Below are 21,613 nucleotides of genomic sequence, written 5' to 3' on the forward strand. Positions count from 1 at the left end.
CAATCTGAAAATCTTTTTCTTTTTATAGGTCAGTTGAGCCTATTAATGTGTGTTGCTATGATCAGTTGATCAATATGTTTGACTTTAGTTATGTAATTTTTATTACATATGTAGTTTGTTATATATATATGTCATAATGAATAGTGATATATATAATGAATAGTGTCCTACAACATAGTGAATTATGCATATGTAATATATATGTTAAATACCTATATCTCTACCTCTTTCTGTTTCTATCGCTAACCCTTCATTGCTTTATTCTCTCTCTCTTTCTCAGTATGTCTTTGATATTTAGGAAGGTTTATTTTATACTAACAGTTACCTTTAAGTAAACATTTGTATATAATACTCTACGAGACTGATTTTCTGGCTACTGTCGCTTGATTCTCTGTTTTAAGGAATATTGAAATTACCTAGTTACTTCTTCATTTCCCATTGCTTCAGCATTAGACCTGTTACTACCGGTAGGCAGTTAGCAACATATTTCTACTTTATGTATTCTCTTTCCTTTTCGTCTGTTTTTTTGGAAATTGTACCATATCTGTGTGGTCACTCTGTAGCCATCACATACCATACTGCCTCTTGCCGGTTCATTGTTCCTTGGTACTTCTACAGATAATAGGTATGCATTTCTCATATATATTCAGCCCATAATATATTTATATAACTCCCTCTGCTAGTCTTCATGTAGATGTCCCTCCAATATCCTCAGTCATCTTGTTTGTTTAAAGCTCATTCACTAATAAATCCCTTAGGATAGGCACACAGGGAGAATATTCCTCGAGGTCTCTCATGTTCACAGTAGTTTATTTGTGGCATAGAGTTTGGTTTGGCTGGATATAAAATCCTGGGATCACATTTTCTTTCTTTGACTGTCTTAAAAATGTTACTTTATTATCTTCTGACATGAAGGGTTGCCATCAAAATGTGTGAACACTATCCTGTTTCCTTTTCCTTTTAACTGACATGGATGTTTTGCCTAGATACTAAAATGATTTTTTTTTCTTTAAAATCCAGTAGTTTTATATCATCATAATATAATATAATGTAGTATATATTATAAATTTATTATTATTGTTATTATTATTATGTCTCAGTTTTTACCACCATGGGCTGATTTTTCCAGGTATATACAACTGTTCCTTTATTTGAATTGTAGTTCTTAGTAGGTTTCATTGCTTTGTTTCTCACTTTGGGATATCTGTTACATATATTCTTTCCTGTTTTCTATGTCACTTTTCCCTGCAGAACTCTTTTATATCTTTGTTTCATTTTTCAAGATTGCGTTAAAAATTCTAGGTTCTAGAAGAAACGGGGGGTTAAACAGAAGGGGGAATGGCTCTGGGAAACAAACTGAGGGCTTCAGAGGGGAGGGGAGTGGGGGNAACTGAGGGCTTCAGAGGGGAGGGGAGTGGGGGAATGGAATAGGCTGGTGATGGGTAGTAAGGAGGGCACGTATTGCATGGTGCACTGGGTGTTATACGCAAGTAGTGAATATGGAACTTTACATAAAAAACTAGGGAGGTACTGTACGGTGACTAACCTAATATAATAAAAAATATTATTAAAAAAGAAAGTCTAGGTTCTTTGCTTCTAAGCATCTACTAAAAAGATTTTTTTGAGAGGTTTTTTTTTATTTTATTATTATATTATGTTAGTCACCATACAGTACATCCCCGGATTCCGATGCAAAGTTCGATGCTTCATTAGTTGCGTATAACACCCAGTGCACCATGCAATACGTGCCCTCCTTACTACCCATCACCAGTCTATCCCCTTCCCCCACCCCCTCCCCTCTGAAGTCCTCAGTTTGCCTCTCACAGTCCATAGTCTCTCATGTTTCATTCCCCCTTCTGATTACCCCCCTTTTCTTTATCCCTTTCTTCCCCTACCGATCCTCCTAGTTCTTATGTTCCATAGATGAGAGAAATCATATGATAATTGTCTTTCTCTGCTTGACTTATTTCACTTAGCATTATCTCCTCCAGTGCCGTCCATGTTGCAGCAAATGTTGAGAATTCGTTCTTTCTGATAGCTGAGTAATATTCCATTGTATATATGGACCACAGCTTCTTAATCCAGTCATCTGTTGAAGGGCATCTCGGCTCCTTCCATGATTTGGCTATTGTGGACAATGCAGCTATGAACATTGGGGTGCATATGGCCCTTCTCTTTACTACGTCTGTATCTTTGGGGTAAACACCCAGTAGTGCAATGGCTGGGTCATAGGGTAGTTCAATTTTTAACTTTTTAAGGGACCTCCACACTGTTTTCCAGAGTGGCTGTACCAACTTGCATTCCCACCAACAATGTAGGAGGGATCCCCTTTCTCCACATCCTCTCCAACAATTGTTGTTTCTTGCCTTGTCTATCTTTGCCATTCTAACTGGCGTAAGGTGGTATCTCAGTGTGGTTTTGATTTGAATTTCCCTGATGGCTAATGATTTTGAACATTTTTTCATGTGTCTGTTAGCCATTTGTATGTCTTCATTGGAAAAGTGTCTGTTCATATCTTCTGCCCATTTTATGATTTGTTTATTTGTTTCTCGTGTATTGAGTTTGAGAAGTTCTTTGTAGATCTTGGATACCAGTCCTTTATCTGTGGTGTCCTTTGCAAATATATTCTCCCATTCCGTGGGCTGTCTCTTAGTTTTTTTGACTGTTTCCTTGGCTGTGCAGAAGCTCTTTATCCTGATAAAGTCCCATAAGTTCATTTTATCTTTTATTTCTCTTGCCTTTGGCGATGTGTCGTGAAAAAGGTTGCTCTGGCCGATGTCATAGAAGTTGTTGCCTATGTTCTCCTCTAGAATTTTGATGGATTCCTGTCTCACATTGAGGTCTTTCATCCATTTGGAGTTTATTTTTGTGTATGGTGTGAGAGAGTGGTCAAGTTTCATTCTTTTGCATGTAGCTGTCCAATTTTCCCAGCACCATTTATTGAAGAGACTGTCTTTTTTCCACCGGATGTTTTTTCCTGCTTTATCAAAGATTAGTTGCCCAAAGAGCCGAGGGTCCATTTCTGGGTTCTCTATTCTGTTCCATTGGTCGATGTGTCTGTTTTTGTGCCAGTACCATGCTGTCTTTGTGATCACAGCTTTGTAGTACAGCTCGAAATCCGGCATTGTGAGTTTTGATTGGGATTGCATTGAATCTTTAGCTAGACTGCTGGAGAATTGACATTTTAACAACATTCAACCTCCTTCCAGTCCAGGGACATGGCATACATCTCCATTTATCTAGACCTTCTCCAGTTTCTCTTTGTAAAGTTTTGTAACTGTGGGGGCAGAGCTCTTCTATATTTTTTTTTACCTTTTTCCCTCAACATCTTATGTTTTTGATGCTTTTGAAAGCTGAATTGCTCTTATTTACTTTTAATTATGTAATTGTTGGTAGTTATATAAAATACAATTAATAAGAAATAAAATAAAATTAATTTATAATGATACAAATCTCATGTCCTTGTCAAATTCACTTACTAGTTTCAGGAGTTGTTTTTATAGTGTGGGAGCCCAGCCTTCTATTCTCACCCCAAGTGAGTAACTGATGACTTAGCTCCATTCTATTCCTTATCAGTGAACATGTCCCTACCTCTCTCTCCTAACTCAGTGACCTTACTGTGGCTGTAGGGTTGAAGGGTGGGGTACATTATTAATAAAATTGTCCTTTTGGGAACTATGTCCCCATTTGTATCACACTTTCATCTAAAGAGGGGCTTCAAAACTCAGTCTTATTAATACAAGTAAAAGCACAGAGAAAAAATATTGTGTAGAAACCTGAGTGGACAAATGTATAGAAAAACATTTAAAAGTAAATAACTCTACTAGAATATCTGCTCTGTTACTGTAGAGAGCTTTCTGTGTGTTGGTCTCCAATACTCCAGTACTTTTAACAGTGCCTCCCATGTAATAAATGCTCAATAAATACTATCTGGATGAATGAATGAAAAAATTGGCATTTGGGAGGGTCAATCAAAGCAGACCCACTTTTCAGTGAAAACACTGTGTCCCCATTTCCCCATGGAAGCAACTGACAGGAACTCAAGAATACCCTCATATGTGGTCATGCAATCTACAGTTTGTCCCAGTTTCCACCAAACACATCATCTTATCAAGGGCATGCTTTACTCATCTAGGCTACCTGCCTGTCCCTTGAATCTGAAACTTCTCTGTCAAAAGAAAAAAATGAGACATGACTGAGGCCTTGTTGCACACTGCACATTTGATCTGTTGCATGGATGACAACAGTGTTATTCAGTACAAGTCTGAACATAGACTTGTACACTACTGAACAATACATTGCATAGCTATGGTGGCTGGTGTGAGGCATGAAACGTGCATTGTGTTCTTTTTGCTTTTATATACCTACAGTCTTCCAAACTTCTAGTTTTCACTTTTTTGTTTATTTTCCTAGGACAGATTCATAGTGCTAGGTGATTTACCCATAAAATAAGGAGGCATGTTGGAAAGAATCAGGCAGTGAATAATGGAACCTGTTACTGAGAAGTGACAAGACCAAGTGTGTATCCTGCAGGTGTAGGTCAAATACACTTGCCTGCAAGCTGAAGACAGAATCCTAAGGGACCAACAATCACACTGAATTGTTAATGCAGGGCGGTGTAACTTTATTTTGGTACAAACATATATCAGGTTACAGAAAAGGCCTAGGAAAGGGAAGTTAGGAGAATGATTTCAGCAATTGTCAGGCCAAGGGGTAAAATCTGTTACTGTATAAGTGCTCTGTGCCATATCCATCGTCAACAGCATGATTGGTTCCTTAATGGAATCAAGGACCAATTCACTTGAGCAACATCATTTCCAATTCATGTGTTCTAAAAGCACAAAAGGAGGGTCAATAAACGTGGGGCAGAGGTAAGCAGAGATGGTGGTCACAGGGAAGGGTCTCAGCAGCAAGAGGAGGCACAGCACATGGGACGGGGACAGGTGGAGATGACACAGGTGGGGCGATAGCAGGTGGTGTGGCAGGAGACCCGGCCACAGACTGGGCGCAGGCAACAGGAGGGGCAGCAGCAGGAGGGCTGGCAGCAGCTGGAGCCACAGCAGCTGGACCCAGAGCAGGAGGGGCGGCAGCAGCTAGAGATGCAGCAGGAGGGGCGGCAGCAGCTGGAGCCACAGCAGCTGGAGCCACCGCAGGAGGGGTGGCAGCAGCTGGAGCCACAGCAGCTGGACCCAGAGCAGGAGGGGCGGCAGCAGCTAGAGATGCAGCAGGAGGGGCGGCAGCAGCTGGACACACAGCAGCTGGGGCGGCAGCAGGTGGTCCTGCAGCAGGTGGTCTGGCAGCAGGTGGGGCGGCAACAGCTAGAGATGCAGCAGCTGGGCCTGCAGCAGCTGGAGCCACAGCAGCTGGAGCCACCGCAGGAGGGGCGGCAGCAGCTGGACACACAGCAGCTGGGGCGGCAGCAGGTGGTCTGGCAGCAGGTGGGGCAGCAGCAGGTCTCCTGGCCACAGCCCTGGTCAGAGCAGATGGAGCCACAACAGGAGTTGACCATGGTCTCAGAGGGTGGAGGTTCTGATATTAGTAAGAGAGCGAGCTTAGTGAATTTGAAAATCCCTCTGCTGCTTGTCCTCTTTTATACTCTGCTGAAGCTGCTATGTTCCTGTCCTGGACCATTTCCTAGTTTTCTTTTCCTAAAGAAATATTAGTCATTAATTAGATCACTGTATTTTTCTGGTTAAGTATTTTCAAATGAAGAAAAATAAGATTTCCTTTTCCTGGTGTGCTAAGATTTCCAATCTGGTCATTCTCAAAATTGTCTTTTCTATTTTCTTGTTTGTCAAAAGGGCCTATCACATTGGTTCAGTCACTGATGTTTACCTGTGATCTGTGTATCACTCCATGATGTTGTTTGGACAAATTATTCATATGTTGCCAAGGTCTTTTTTGATGTCAAAAGAGAGGTAGAATTAGGGAATAGAAAAAAGTTCATCTTTATGAGTTACCTGTGGGCTATGAGGAAGACAGACCCTATCTTTGAGTTATGAATACTCATTAGAGAATAGATTCTGGCTGTTTCAAAGTATGTGCTAAGTATTACTTCCTGTGTTCAATTTGAAACCGTTACCAATGACTCATTGTTTGTAAATTTTAAAAGGTATTTGGAGCCTCTTTGAAGGGACTCTCATTGGCCCAGTATGGAACAACTTGAACAGCAAAATAAATAGTGGTAGTAATGGATTTTAACCCGTTTAAAAAAAAAAAAGAACCCATGAGTCCATATTGAGACCAATTAAAGAAATGAAAAAGAAAGATGAGAAAGTTATCCATGGTAGTAGAATGTCAACTAGTAAATGTAGTAGGAAAAATTGAGTGACAAAATCACCATTTACAACCCTCATAATAAAACTTGATTCAAATAAATATCGTCAATGGATTTGATAGCTAGTTGGTGAAAGTTTGTTGGGGGACAGGATATTTGCACACTTTTGAAATAGTTCCTCATCAGTTATTTATTATTTCAAAGGGAAAAATGCTAACTTTACTGTGGAGAAACTTGAGAAAAAAGCTTTAACCATGGGATCAGTGTTAGCATCGTTAATAATAGGACCAATGGACATGTGTCTCCCTAGGTCACACACTGAAAGGACACATCACTTATGTAGTATTTCTGTCAAAATGCATCACCCAAATCAAATTATGAGGGATTCAGACAAATACATACTAAGGAATATTCCACATAATGACTTCCCTTTAAAAATGTCAGAGTCAACAAATATAAAGACAAACCAAGGAATTGTTTCAGATTTAAGGAGACTAAAGAGACACAATATCTAAATGCAATTCATGAATATGGATAAAAATTTCTCTATAGGATATTCTTGGTACAACTGGCAACATGCTGATATTAAATGTATATTAAAGGATAGTAACACATCAGCATTTAATTGATATGTGTTCTCTGGTTATGCAGGAAAATGTCCGTAGTCTTAGAATCTAAGTTTATATATCTATATTTAAATCTTTGTGTCTGTATCATAGCTCCCTCCCTCCCTATGTCTGTCGATTGGAGAGAAACAAAATGTGGCAAAATGTTGAATCTAGATGAAGCTATATGGTATAAAGGAGGTCTTCATATTACCATTCTGTAAGTTTGACATTTTTTTCAAAAGTAAAAAGTTAAAAAATATTAGAAAAGATTAGGATTGAAAGAATCTTTTGCTGCAGTGTTAATATATTAAGAGGGAGTAATTTCTGTCTTTGGGGGGAAATACTAAAATATAAAACAAATTTTACTTTATAGGATCTTCTATAATAACCCTTTTTTATATTTCTAACTAGTGTAGTAAATCTTTCATTTTCTTGGGGCCTTGAAAATATAGGACTTTTGGCAACATTGCTGATTGAGTTGTACAGGCAGATAGAAATGCTTGAGGGGCGCCTGAGTGGCACAGTGGTTAAGCGTCTGCCTTCGGCTCAGGGCGTGATCCCGGTGTTATGGGATCGAGCCCCACGTCAGGCTCCTCTGCTATGAGCCTGCTTCTTCCTCTCCCACTCCCCCTGCTTGTGTTCCCTCTCTCGCTGGCTGTCTCTGTCTCTGTCGAATAAATAAATAAAATCTTTAAAAAAAAAAAAAAAAGAAATGCTTGAAAAATATTTTAATTACATGGCTGAACTTGAAAAAAGAAAAGAAAAATTCTCATTTTCCAGAAATGAAAAGAGAACTCAAACTGTAAACAGTAGCTGATGTCCTAGGGCCTATGGAATTTGTTGGTATCTAGTTATAAGCTCTCAGAATTGGAGGCTGGTAGTTAATACCTAGGCAGGTGTAAGAAATGGGACCTGAAGCTGTCACAATGCAGGATCCAAGAAGGGAGAACTCTATAGAGTTTGCACGTCTAAAGTGGCACCTTTTTTTTTTTTTAAAGATTTTATTTATTTATTTGACAGAGAGAGAGACAGCCAGAGAGAGAGGGAACACAAGCAGGGGGAGTGGGAGAGGAAGAAGCAGGCTCATAGCGGAGGAGCCTGATGTGGGGCTCGATCCCATAACGCCGGGATCACGCCTTGAGCCGAAGGCAGATGCTTAACTGCTGTGCCACCCAGGCGCCCCCTAAAGTGGCACCTTTTAAGATGGGGACAAGAAAACCTTATCTACCCACAAGGGATTTTACATGGTAATCCAGGCTCCTGGGAACATCTAAGCCACAGTTACACTAACAGGCTTTCTAATTTATGCTATATGCATACTGAAGGGATCTCAAGGGGCAAAGTGTTACAATATAGTGAGCATCCTTGGAATCATCAGAAACAAAAGCAAAAATCATAGAACACAGAAATAACTGCTATAAAAGAAAAATTCAAAATAAAAAAGCACTAGGAAAAGAAACCACACATAGGCTGGATGGGATTTCCACAGGGGAAAATGTTATAGAATACGCAAGAGACTAATCCACCATGAGAGGCATAGTAGATAGAAGAAAAGAAAATATAACCTCAAGAATTGAGATATAATTGAAGATTCTGAAGAGTATAAATAAATTGCAATTCAAAGGGACCCTTCAATCTGTGGCTTGTTGTTTCTGTCACTTTTGTTAGATTGCCCGTCAGGCATCTTTGTTTGTAGCTTCTTCCCTGTTCTCTCCTCTTGGGACTCAAGTTTATGTGCACATTTGATCTTCTTTCACTTTGTTCCGTGTGTATGTCATGCTCTTGTCTGTATTTTTTTTTTAACCTTTTTCCTCTTTGTATTTTAGTGCGGATATTTTCTACTTCCAATGTGCTCTCTCTTCTGTCCAGTCTGCTAAACCCCTTTATTGAGTTCTGAATTTCAGATTTTGAGTTTTGCAGTTCTAGGATTTTCACTAGACTTTTGTTTTCATTTTTGTCTTTACATATTCTAGTTCTCTGATGAAATTGGCCATTTTTCATCTATTACTTTAAATATATTAATCATAGTTATTTTAAAGTTAGTTTTAATACTTTATATGGATCATCTTTGAATCTGTTTCTACTGTCTTTTTCTTGGTTTTAGTAATTTGGTCCTTTTTTCTTCTGGCATATCTATTTTTAATTGAATACCAGACATTATATATGAAAAACTAGAGAGGCTCGAGGTGATTTTATCTTCCACCTTGAAGGATTTAATTTTCTTCTTAGATTCTGGGACCCTCAATCCTGCCTGCATTGATCAATTCCCAGTGCTTAAAATTAATTGTTCCTTAATTTTATCCAGTTCTTACAGTCATCCTCATTGGGAAGTTTGGTCTGGTACCAGCTACTTCATCATAGCTGCATGTGGAATTCTGTCCTTTGATTTTTGTGCCACTCTCTTTTGGACGCTCTGCTCTGTTACTCCCCTTTCCTCTGACTATTCCTTTCTAGTGCCTGTCCTTGCTCTTCCTTCAGCTTTCCTATAGCTCAGGTCATAGATGTCTGCTCTTAGATACTTCCTACAGCCCAGGAAACCACCTTCAGGCCCGCAGCGTTAAAACCCATTTTAGATTTGTAAGCACCTCTCTTACATACTGTAGTTGGTAGCCTCTAAGATGACTGCTGGTGATCCCTGCCTCCTGGTACTCATGTCCTAGTGTGATCCCCTCCCCTCAAGTGTGAGCTAGACATGGTGATTCATTTGGAAAATAATGGAATACAGCAGTACCGAGAATATGTCCCTCTCAAGATTAGGTTATTATAAGCTTTCCATCTTGGGTTTTCTTGCTACTTTTCTCACCTTCTTAGATTACTTGCTCTGGGGGGAGCCAGATGGCATGTTGCTTGAACAGCGCACATGGTAAGGAACTGAAAATTCCTGCCAGCAGCCATGTGAGTGAGCTTGGAAGTGGATTTTTCTGCCCTCAAGCGAATGCAGCCCTGGTCAGCAGACTTGCAGGCAATCTCAGGAGAGAGCCTGACTTGCCACTTTTGGATTGCTAACCCTCAGAAAGTATGTGAGATAATAAATGTTTGTTGTTATAAGCTGCCAGATTTTGGGATAACTTGTTACACAAGTGTAGATAAGTGATATGCATACCAATTCCGTATGTGTGAAATTCTGAATTTTTCATGAAGACAATCATATTATCTGCAAATAATTACAGGGTGTTTTTGTTGTTGTTATTGTTTTCTTTCCAATTCTTCCAATTATATTCTTTTTCTTAAAATTTTTCTTTATTGTGAAAGAAAAAGTACTGATAGAGCCAGCCCCTCCCCCTCAAAAACAAAAAGTTTTTATGCTTAAGCCAACTGAAGGTGCAACTAATTCTCATCTGCCATCTCAGATCTATTAGGAGTTCTGTGCCTTCAGTGGGGTTGAGAAATAATGTCCCTAGGCAAGTTAAATTAATTTATGGAGTTAAGCACAATCATGAGTCAGTCCCACTGTATTACTTATTAGCTCTGCAACTCTCAGAATATGCATTTAGTACAAAGTTTGCTAAATGTTTCTCCTTTCACTAGCATGAATTCATCAGAAATTTATTTGTACTTTTTTTTTTTTTTTTACTGGTTGGAGTCCATAGGGATTTGGGAGTATTCTGGGCTTACTAAGAACCAAACTAGTGCATTGATTGGTTTCTTGTCAGTCCCACACTCCTCATAAAATTTGTTGACAAAGTACCCCTAAACATGGCTATAAGTACACATCCCAGAAATGTTGTTAAGATAAGGAAATATTAAAATTCAAGTACTTTCCATTTTCTGCTATCCCCCAACTACTCAGGGAGATTGATTTTCCTAAAAGATCATTTTTTTGTTGTTAATGGTTGGAGATGAAGTTAGAGAAGCTGAAAGGGTAATAAATTGGATTACGCAGGAGATGGATAGACTGTAAGGAAGACCCCCTGGTTTTCTAAGAAAACCAGACAAGCGAAGAATAATGGAGGTGGGGAAAGGAAGGGAGAAAGAAAGAGGAAAGGAACAGAGGGATGAGAGATCTACGAGGAGTGTAGGGCAAAGTAGGATCCCAGAAATATTGAAGAAAGGCTTGCTGTGGCATATAACCCTTCTCCTCTATGCCCCTAAATTTTTTGCATAAAAATCTTTGATTCTTCAGTGCTTTTGGACATTCTGTATGTTGTTATTTCTGAGTTGGTTGGTTGGTTTTTAATGTCACACTCCATGCTGGAATTTTCCTGAAGGTAAGAACAGGGACTAGGAAGCCTGATTCAGTGGCATGTTGGCTTTAATTTCCCAGCAAATGAGGACAATCACTGCAAAGCAACAGACACAAGAACATTGTATTTTTAGGCCAGGAAGGTGGAACTTTATTCAGAAGCAGCAAAAAGATACAGAAATCCTCCTGTAAAAGGAAATACAGACTTTTGGATCTGACCCTGTGACAGCAGTGCCCCTGAGGACCCTGCAGGAATTTCTGTGTTTGGAACAGGGTGACTTCGCACCCAGAAATCAAAAGGTCACATGTAGAATTTGGGCAATTCTAGTCATTTCTTGCTATGAATACTACCTAATTCCATACTCTGTGTCCACTTGGGGGAAAAGTCAACAAAGGTGAGAGTTTGGCCTGAGGCTGGGATGTGGACACACAGTTGTTGGGAATGGCCACCCCTAAGGCATTCATATGGTGTATAGAGTCTGCTGCTGTGATGAACCCAATGAAGGGAAGAGGCTGGGTTCAGGGAAAGGTCTCAGCAGCAAGAGGAGGCACAGCACACGGGGCGGGGGCAGGTGGAGATGACACAAGTGGGGCGGTAGCAGGTGGTGTGGCAGGAGACCCGGCCACAGACTGGGCGCAGGCAGCAGGAGGGGCAGCAGCAGGAGGGCTGGCAGCAGCTGGAGCCACAGCAGCTGGAACCACCGCAGGAGGGGCGGCAGCAGCTAGAGATGCAGCAGGAGGGGCGGCAGCAGCTGGAGCCACAGCAGCTGGAGCCTCCGCAGGAGGGGTGGCAGCAGCTGGACACACAGCAGCTGGGGCGGCAGCAGGTGGTCCTGCAGCAGGTGGTCTGGCAGCAGGTGGGGCGGCAGCAGCTAGAGATGCAGCAGCTGGGCCTGCAGCAGCTGGAGCCACAGCAGCTGGAGCCACCGCAGGAGGGGCGGCAGCAGCTGGACACACAGCAGCTGGGGCGGCAGCAGGTGGTCCTGCAGCAGGTAGTCTGGCAGCAGGTAGGGCGGCAGCAGCTAGAGATGCAGCAGCTGGGCCTGCAGCAGCTGGACCCACAGCAGCTGGAGCCACCGCAGGAGGGGCGGCAGCAGCTGGACACACAGCAGCTGGGGCGGCAGCAGGTGGTCCTGCAGCAGGTGGTCTGGCAGCAGGTGGGGCGGCAGCAGCTAGAGATGCAGCAGCTGGGCCTGCAGCAGCTGGAGCCACNGGAACCACAGCTGGAGGGGCAGCAGCAGGTCTCCTGGCAGAGGCCGTGGCCACAGCCCTGGTCAGAGCAGACAGAACCACAAGAGGAATTAACCATGGCGTCAGAGAGTGGAAATTGTGGGTGTGTTTCCAAAAGAGTGAGTTTGGAACTGTCCTTGCCACATGGCCCCTTTTATACCCTGCTGAGGGACTTCTATGGTTATGAAAAGACTATTTCCTTCTTTATGTTTATATGACTACAAATACAATTAGTAAATTAGATTATTATGTTTTTCTAGTAAAAACTCTTAATGTATAGAAAATAGTTATTTCCCTTTTCTCAAGTTCCCCAGGGTTCTCATGTGAATCACTTCCTATTTCTTCCTTTGTTCGCAGTGTCACAAGACTTTAATCTCTGGGTATCATGTGACACAGTTGGGTCCCTGTCTCTTCTATGTTTCTCACCTTAGCATTTTGGGAGAGCTTCTGATGGAGAAAGATCTCTAGTGGAAAATTCATATTTCAATATATGGAATGCTGGTAGGAAAAAGGAATGTAAGCTGCTTCTTTTTGAGTGTGAGAAGTGAGGAGACTTATGATTCACTGTGTATATTGTGGTGGTCTTTGTGTTAGTGAAATTTCTACAGCATTCCAAGCTGTGTTATTTCTCATCATTCTGATATACTTTGAAACAGCAGCAACTCAGGGTTTTTAAATAGCAAACAGTCATCTGGGATTGATCAGTATTGATCTTCAGAAGTGTCTTCTGGGCTGGGCTAGAGTAATTGGGCTGATAGTTTTTGACCTGTCTTTTGAAGTGTCAGAAAATGCCATGGTTATACTTTATGGCCATTTTTATTAAAATTTTTTCAAATATTCTAACCGAAAATGTTTGTCAGTTTTTGTGGTATCATTTATGTTTAAGATTTTCTTGTAAGCATTAAGAGGAATATAAATGATATTTATGATCTTTCATGTAACTTACATCATAATTACATCCATAAAGAGTTTTATAATCAAGGCCACATCTGGTTATGCTTCTAAGTAAGAGGGATTCTTAAGTGCCATAGGTATTCAGGGAAAAAAATATTCAAGGAAAGAGCAAGTTACATTCATAATAGTCCCTCTTCGTGCGAAGTCTTTCGTGAGCTCAGTGTTCTCCTAGTTATCTTTTCCCATTGAGTTAAAATGCCACCTTCCTCCTGTACCTTCCTTGGCATGACACAAAGTCAAGTCTTTTCTCCATTGCACTTCCGTTGTGCTTTGTACATGCATGGGTTCCATCATGTCATTTTCTACCAGAAATGCATTTATGTATCTGACTCCCTCTAGGATATAAACTTGATAAGGGCAAGGACTATGCTTTACTCATCTTTGTATCCTCAGGGCCTGAAATAGAATGGTTTTTGATAAAGGAGATCTCTATTTAATGAGTGTAGATATTGTCTCAGCCATCAAAGAAGACACATTGCCCTTTTGTTGTTCAAGAGAAAGGACAAGATTTGAGATTGGGCATAACTCTGGCCTGTGATGATGAAAGGGAAATGTCTGGAAGGTTTACTTTAAGAAGTAGTGAGAGATAAATTGAGATTGCTAGAATGTGTAGCCTTAAATTTCAGGAGAAATGGTGGGATTTATTAAGAGCCATTAGGCAGGAATGCAATAGATATATGCCATATATAATTTACTTTTATTTTTTGATTTGCCTTTAGAAATGCCAAAATACACTTGGCTTTCTGGGGAGAGACGCTGTTTAAAGGTTGAAGTGGAGCAAGGTGAGAGGTGCGCTCTTAGCCTCAAGTGATGGTAATGAGCATAACAGTGTTACTTCAAAGAAAGAATCAGCAAAGGCTTGAACCAAATTGAACATAGAGGTATGAGGAAGGTTTTTCATAAAATTTACAAAACATACTCCATCCATTTTATGTATTTTATAACTATCCATGTATATAATGTATGTCCTTTCCTCCTAAAAGCCAATAATTTAAAGTTTTAAGGGAAAATAAATCAGAAAGCATTTATGTGCTAAAAAAAGAACTGAAGCCATTTAGAGATAAGGAAGAGATATTTGGCATAATTACGCACTGAGTATACCTGCCCTTTTCAGGAGCCTACGCAAAATGAAAACACGATGGATTGTGGAATTCCTGTCCTTCTTTCCTTCCTTCTCCAGCCTCTGAGTGCTGCCCGCTGAGCACTTTGCTGGACGCTGCACTAACACAACCACCAGCACCTTATGCAGTTGTTCCGGTGCTTTCCACAGTTAGCACATTTGCCAGTCCCAACAACCCAGTGCAGTAAGTTTCACTATAATCTCCCCTTTACAGATGAGGAAACTGAGGCACAGGGAGAATTAAAACCAATAAATAGGAAGCAGTGATTTGTTTCCATCCAACCCAGCACTGGAGTCCACATTTTTAAGCACTATACACACTGCCTCTCTGAAAAGTTAGATGGGAAAGAAATTGTTGTTACCTGCATGCTGCTCTGGGTTAATAACGCACTCTGCATTATTAACATATAAAATAAGCGTGCAACTTCCATAAAGTCATTTGAAACCCCACTGTCAGCACATATCTATGGACATGTATTCTGGAGTTTTTAAAATTCCTTATCATGGGCCTAAGAGCTCCCTGTTGGTCACTATTCATTTAGTATTTTTCTATTTCTTTTTGGAATTAGCTGTGACCATTGTATATTTTTCTTAAATAATTCGAACTAAAATCTGTAGTCCCTTCCAGATGATGTTATTTATTTTGTAATAAAGGAGAGCATGTAATACTTAAACAGTTCCCTTGGAATTTACCTCTATACCCCAAACATGCTTGCTTATTATGTGATTCTTCCCTTAGACAGTAGGGAAGTGCATACCCAGTAAAGCTGCCTCAAGCGTGGTAACTGAATTATGATGTGATACCACTATGGTGCTTGTCATTTTCCCCACGGGGCTGGAAAACTTTTCCCCATCCCCTTCCCTTTTGGGTTGCAGCTCTGCGTCCACCCCTCCATCCCTGTGAGCTTTGGCAAGACCAGCATTGCTAAGACATGAAAAGAAAACAGTCTCCTTTAGAAGGAGTGTTGGGATAGTTTAAATGTTGTTTACATTGTCTTGGATAGGGAAGAAGTGGAGGTAAAAACAAAGCAAAAACGAGTCTCTGATGAAACGTTTTTGTATTTTCCGTCTTTTATACTTTAAAATTTAATTTGAACATTTTGAATATCATTTTTTCACATGTATTCCTCCCACCTTCCCAGAGTCACCTAAATTCCCTCCATGAAGGCAGCCAGAGCTTCCAGGTTTTTGTTGCTCATTCTGAAGATATTTAATACCTAAGAAACAAATAAGAATGTTTATTCATTTCTTTCCTTTTTACAAATGGTAATACATCAGTCATGGTCCTCTTGCTTTGCTTTTTCACCAGAAGCGTTCAGATAGTGCATATACCACCTTGCCATTCTTTTTCTTTCACAGTAGCATTGTATTCGATTTATGCAGGTGTTATAATTGATTGAACCAGTCTTCTGGTGTTGGATAGTTTGCTTTTAGTCTTTTGAGATTATATACAATGCTGCAGTGAATAAGCCTGTTCATACATAATTTCACGCGTGTGAGTGTTTTCTATAGAATAAATTCCTGCAGCTGTAGAATAGCTGGATCAAGGAGTATACATTTGTTTAAAATATTTGTTAGGTAATGCCAACTCCACCTTCCACAGAGGTTGTACCCATTGACACATCTACGAGCAATGTGTGAATATTTTGTTTTTCCCCATTTTTATTAATGCAATGGTACACAGGATCCACAAATACATAGATACATATATAGAGATATGTATTTAAGTATGTAGACAGCTGTTTATCATTAATCTGGGTCAATATGATAGGTGGGTGAAAAAGTTTCTCTAGGTGATTCTTTTTCTTTTTCAAATTCTAGTTAATTGGGGCACCTGGGTGGCACAGCGGTTAAGCGTCTGCCTTGGGCTCAGGGCGTGATCCCGGCGTTATGGGATCGAGCCCCACATCAGGCTCCTCCGCTGTGAGCCTGCTTCTTCCTCTCCCACTCCCCCTGATTGTGTTCCCTCTCTCGCTGGCTGTCTCTATAACTGTCGAAAAAATAAATAAATAAAATCTCTAAATTCTAGTTAATTAATATATAGTGTAATATTGGTTTCAGGAATAGAATTTATTGATTCATCACTTAATATAACACCCAGTGCTCATCACAAGTGCCCTCCTAAATACCCATCACCTATTTAGCCCATCCCCCATCACCTCCTCTCTCTATGTGATTTTAATTTGCATTTCCCTTATTGTAAGTGAGATTGAGCAGCTCTTCAGATGTTTAAGGCAATTAGTATTTCCTTTTCTTTTTTTTTTATTTATAATGATTTTTTTAAATTATATTATGTTAGTCACAATACAGTACATCCCCGGATTCCGATGCAAAGTTCGATGCTTCATTAGTTGCGTATAACACCCAGTGCACCATGCAATACGTGCCCTCCTTACTACCCATCACCAGTCTATCCCATTCCCCCACCCCCCTCCCCTCTGAAGTCTTCAGTTTGTTTCTCATAGTCCATAGTCTCTCATGTTTCATTCCCCCTTCTGATTACCCCCCTTTTCTTTATCCCTTTCTTCCCCTACCGATCCTCCTAGTTCTTATGTTCCATAGATGAGAGAAATCATATGATAATTGTCTTTCTCTGCTTGACTTATTTCACTTAGCATTATCTCCTCCAGTGCCGTCCATGTTGCAGCAAATGTTGAGAATTCGTTCTTTCTGATAGCTGAGTAATATTCCATTGTATATATGGACCACAGCTTCTTAATCCAGTCATCTGTTGAAGGGCATCTCGGCTCCTTCCACGATTTAGCTATTGTGGACAATGCTGCTAGGAACATTGGGGTGCATATGGCCCTTCTCTTCACTATATCTGTATCTTTGGGGTAAACACCCAGTAGTGCAATGGCTGGGTCATAGGGTAGTTCAATTTTTAACTTTTTAAGGGACCTCCACACTGTTTTCCAGAGTGGCTGTACCAACTTGCATTCCCACCAACAATGTAGGAGGGATCCCCTTTCTCCACATCCTCTCCAACAATTGTTGTTTCTTGCCTTGTCTATCTTTGCCATTCTAACTGGCGTAAGGTGGTATCTCAGTGTGGTTTTGATTTGAATTTCCCTGATGGCTAATGATTTTGAACATTTTTTCATGTGTCTGTTAGCCATTTGTATGTCTTCATTGGAAAAGTGTCTGTTCATATCTTCTGCCCATTTTATGATTTGTTTATTTGTTTCTCGTGTATTGAGTTTGAGAAGTTCTTTGTAGATCTTGGATACCAGTCCTTTATCTGTGGTGTCCTTTGCAAATATATTCTCCCATTCCGTGGGCTGTCTCTTAGTTTTTTTGACTGTTTCCTTGGCTGTGCAGAAGCTCTTTATCCTGATAAAGTCCCATAAGTTCATTTTATCTTTTATTTCTCTTGCCTTTGGCGATGTGTCGTGAAAAAGGTTGCTCTGGCCGATGTCATAGAAGTTGTTGCCTATGTTCTCCTCTAGAATTTTGATGGATTCCTGTCTCACATTGAGGTCTTTCATCCATTTGGAGTTTATTTTTGTGTATGGTGTGAGAGAGTGGTCAAGTTTCATTCTTTTGCATGTAGCTGTCCAATTTTCCCAGCACCATTTATTGAAGAGACTGTCTTTTTTCCACCGGATGTTTTTTCCTGCTTTATCAAAGATTAGTTGCCCAAAGAGCCGAGGGTCCATTTCTGGGTTCTCTATTCTGTTCCATTGGTCGATGTGTCTGTTTTTGTGCCAGTACCATGCTGTCTTTGTGATCACAGCTTTGTAGTACAGCTCGAAATCCGGCATTGTGATGCCCCCAGCTTTGTTTTTCCTTTTCAACAGTTCCTTGGAGATTCGGGGCCTTTTCTGGTTCCATACAAATTTAAGGACTATTTGTTCCAGTTCTTTGAAAAATGTCCTCGGTATTTTGATCGGGATAGCATTGAAAGTGTAGATTGCTCTGGGTAGTATGGACATTTTAACTATGTTAATTCTTCCAATCCATGAGCATGGAATATTTTTCCATCTTTTTATGTCTTCCTCAATATCTTTCAAAAGTGATCTATAGTTTCTAGGATATAGGTCCTTTACGTCTCTGGTTAAGTTAATTCCAAGGTAACGTATGGTTTTTGGTGTTATTGTAAATGGGATGGATTCCCTAATTTCTCTTTCTTCAGTCTCGTTATTCGTGTATAGAAATGCAACTGATTTCTGGGCATTGATTTTGTATCCTGCCACCTTACTGAATTGTTCTATAACTTCTAATAGTTTGGGAGTGGATTCCTTTGGGTTTTCCATATAGAGTATCATGTCATCTGCAAAGAGAGACAGTTTGACTTCTTCTTTGCCGATTTGGATACCTTTGATCCCTTTTTGTCTTCTGATTGCTGTTGCAAGGACTTCTAGTACTATGTTGAATAATAGTGGCGAGAGTGGGCATCCTTGTCGTGTTCCTGATCTTAAGGGAAAGGCTTCCAGCTTTTCCCCATTGAGAATAATGCTTGCAGTAGGCTTTTCATAGATGGCTTTTATGAGATTGAGAAATGTACCCTCTATTCCTACACTCTGAAGGGTTTTAATCAGGAAAGGATGCTGTATTTTGTCAAATGCTTTTTCTGCATCAATTGAGAGGATCATATGGTTCTTGAGTCTTTTCTTGTTGATATGATGTATCACATTGATTGATTTGCGAGTGTTGAACCATGCTTGCATCCCAGGTATGAATCCCACTTGGTCATGATGGATAATCCTTTTAATGTACTGTTGGATTCTATTAGCAAGGATCTTGTTGAGGATTTTGGCATCCATATTCATTAGAGAAATCGGTCTGTAATTCTCCTTTTTGAGGGGGTCTTTGCCTGGTTTGGGGATCAAGGTAATATTAGCCTCATAGAATGAGTTTGGTAGCTTTCCTTCTGTTTCTATTTTTTGAAATAGCTTTAGGAGAATAGGTATTATTTCTTCTTTGAATGTTTGGTAGAATTCCCCAGGAAAACCGTCTGGGCCTGGAGTTTTATTATTTGGAAGGTTGTTTATCACTGACTCAATTTCTTCATAGTTAATTGGCCTATTTAAGAAATCTATTTCTTCCTGTTTCAGTCTTGGTAGTTTATAGGTTTCCAGGAAGGCCTCCATCTCTTCCAGATTGTTTAGTTTTTTGGCATATAGCTGTTGATAAAAGTTTCTAATAATCCTTGCAATTTCAATGGTGCTGGTCGTGACCTCTCCCTTTTCAGTCATAATTTTAATAATCTCAGTCCTTTCTCTTTGTTTTTGGACAAGTTTTGCCAGTGGTCTATCAATTTTATGGATTCTCTCAAAGAACCAGCTTCTAGTCCTGTTGATCTGCTCTACTGTGCTTCTGGTTTCTAATTCATTGATTTCTGCTCTAATCTTGGTCAACTCCTTCCTTGTCAGTGGGTTAGGCCTGTCCCTCTGTTGCTGTTCCAGTTTCTTGAGGTGAGAATATAGAAACTGCATTTTAGATTTTTCTATTCTTTTGAGTGAGGCTTGGATGGCTATGTATTTCCCCCTTAGGACTGCCTTTGCAGTATCCCATAGGTTTTGGACCGTTGTGTATTCATTCTCGTTGGTCTCCATAAATTGTTTAATTTGTTTTTTGATTTCCTGGTTTATCGAGTCATTCTTGAGCAGGATGGTTCTTAGCCTCCAAGTGTTTGAGTTTCTTCCAGGTTTTTCCTTGTGGTTGAGTTCCAATTTCAGAGCGTTGTGGTCTGAGAATATGCAGGGGATAATTTCAATCTTTTGGTATTGGCTGAGACCTGTTTTGTGTCCCAGAGCATGATCTATTCTTGAGAATGTTCCATGGGCATTTGAATAGAATGAGTATTCTTTGGTTCTGGGGTGTAGTGTTCTATATATATCTATGAGGTCCAACTCGTCGAGTATGGCATTCAAAGCCTTTGATTCTTTGCTTAGTTTTTGCCAGGGTGTTCTGTCTATTTCTGATAGTGGGGTGTTGAGGTCCCCTACTATTACTGTGTTCTTATCTATATGTCTCTTTATTTTGGTTAAGAGTTGGCTTGTGTATCTTGCTGCTCCCCTGTTGGGGGCATATATATTAATAATTGTCATATCCACTTGTTGAATACTTCCTTTAAGAATAATATAGTGCCCTTCTGTATCTCTCTCTATGGCCTCTAGTTTAAAATCCAGTCTATCTGATATGAGAATTGCTACTCCAGCTTTCTTTTGAGGTCCATTTGCGTGGAAGATGGTACTCCATCCCCTTACTCTAAGTCTGAATGCATCTTTGGGTTCAAAATGAGTCTCTTGTAGACAGCAAATGGATGGGTCATGTCTTTTTATCCAATCTGCAACCCTGTGGCGTTTTATGGGAGAGTTTAAGCCATTTAGATTGATAGAGATTATTGACAGATATGATTTTAATGATGCCATTTCTCTTTAAAGTCTTTGTATCGGTTGTGACTTGCTGCTCTGTATCACTCTTGGGGCCTTTTTACCTTTATAGAGCCCCCCTTAATATCTCCTGTAGGGCTGGTTTCGTGGTTACGAAATTGGTTAATGATTGGCGATTTTGGAACGTCTTTATTTCTCCATCAATTCTGAATGACAGCTTTGCTGGATAAAGGATCCTTGGCTGCATGTTTTTCTCTGAAAGAGCTTTAAAAATGCCCCCCCAAGCCTTTCTCTCATTCCAGGTCTCTGTAGACAGGTCTGACGTAATCCTGATACCTTTGCCTTGGTACGTGAGAAATTTCTTTGCCCTGGCCGCTTTCAATACTGTATCCTTGGATCTAATATTTGCGAATTGCACTATGACATGCCGTGGCGTAGGTTTGTCCTGGTTGAGCTTGGATGGGGTCCTCTCTGCCTCTTGGACACGAATGCTTGTTTCCCTTGCTAGATTAGGGAAGTTTTCAGCTACAATTTGTTCAAATATCTCTTCTAGACCTCTGTTTTTCTCCACCCCCTCAGGGATGCCGATGATTCTGACATTGGATCGTTTTATTGAGTCAGTAATCTCTCGTAATCTACATTTGTGGGCGTGGATTTTTTTAAGACCAGCTTCTATTTTCGTTTTTTCTTCTACTAACCCATCCTCCAATTCGCTAACGCGTTCCTCTGCCTCGGTGACCCTGGCCGTCAGAGCCTCTAGTTTTGACTGTATTTGGCCCACTGAGTTTTTAATTTCTGTCAGATTCGCTCTCATTTCTGCCCTTAGGGATTCTATATTCTCAGTAACATTTTCGTTAATACTTTTTTCAAGTCTACTCATCATCTTGACCATTGTTGCTCTGA

The 21,613-nt window shown here is 40.3% G+C and overlaps 2 protein-coding genes across 2 annotated transcripts; both read right to left on the reverse strand.

Annotated features, from left to right (window-relative positions):
- Positions 1-4,903: 4,903 nt before the first annotated feature.
- Positions 4,904-5,546, reverse strand: LOC117795386 (keratin-associated protein 4-6-like). The gene has a single exon (XM_034639727.1). The coding sequence runs from the start codon at positions 5,507-5,509 to the stop codon at positions 4,904-4,906; it is 606 nt and encodes a 201-aa protein (XP_034495618.1). The 5' UTR covers positions 5,510-5,546.
- A 5,534-nt stretch (positions 5,547-11,080) lies between these two features.
- Positions 11,081-12,408, reverse strand: LOC100468864 (keratin-associated protein 4-6). Its single transcript, XM_019805660.2, has one exon. It carries the CDS (start codon positions 12,375-12,377, stop codon positions 11,601-11,603), a length of 777 nt encoding a protein of 258 aa, XP_019661219.2. The 5' UTR covers positions 12,378-12,408; the 3' UTR covers positions 11,081-11,600.
- Between the last annotated feature and the right edge of the window lie 9,205 nt (positions 12,409-21,613).

Source organism: Ailuropoda melanoleuca, chromosome 13, assembly GCF_002007445.2.
Source record: "Ailuropoda melanoleuca isolate Jingjing chromosome 13, ASM200744v2, whole genome shotgun sequence".
Classification (NCBI taxonomy): Eukaryota; Metazoa; Chordata; class Mammalia; order Carnivora; family Ursidae; genus Ailuropoda; species Ailuropoda melanoleuca.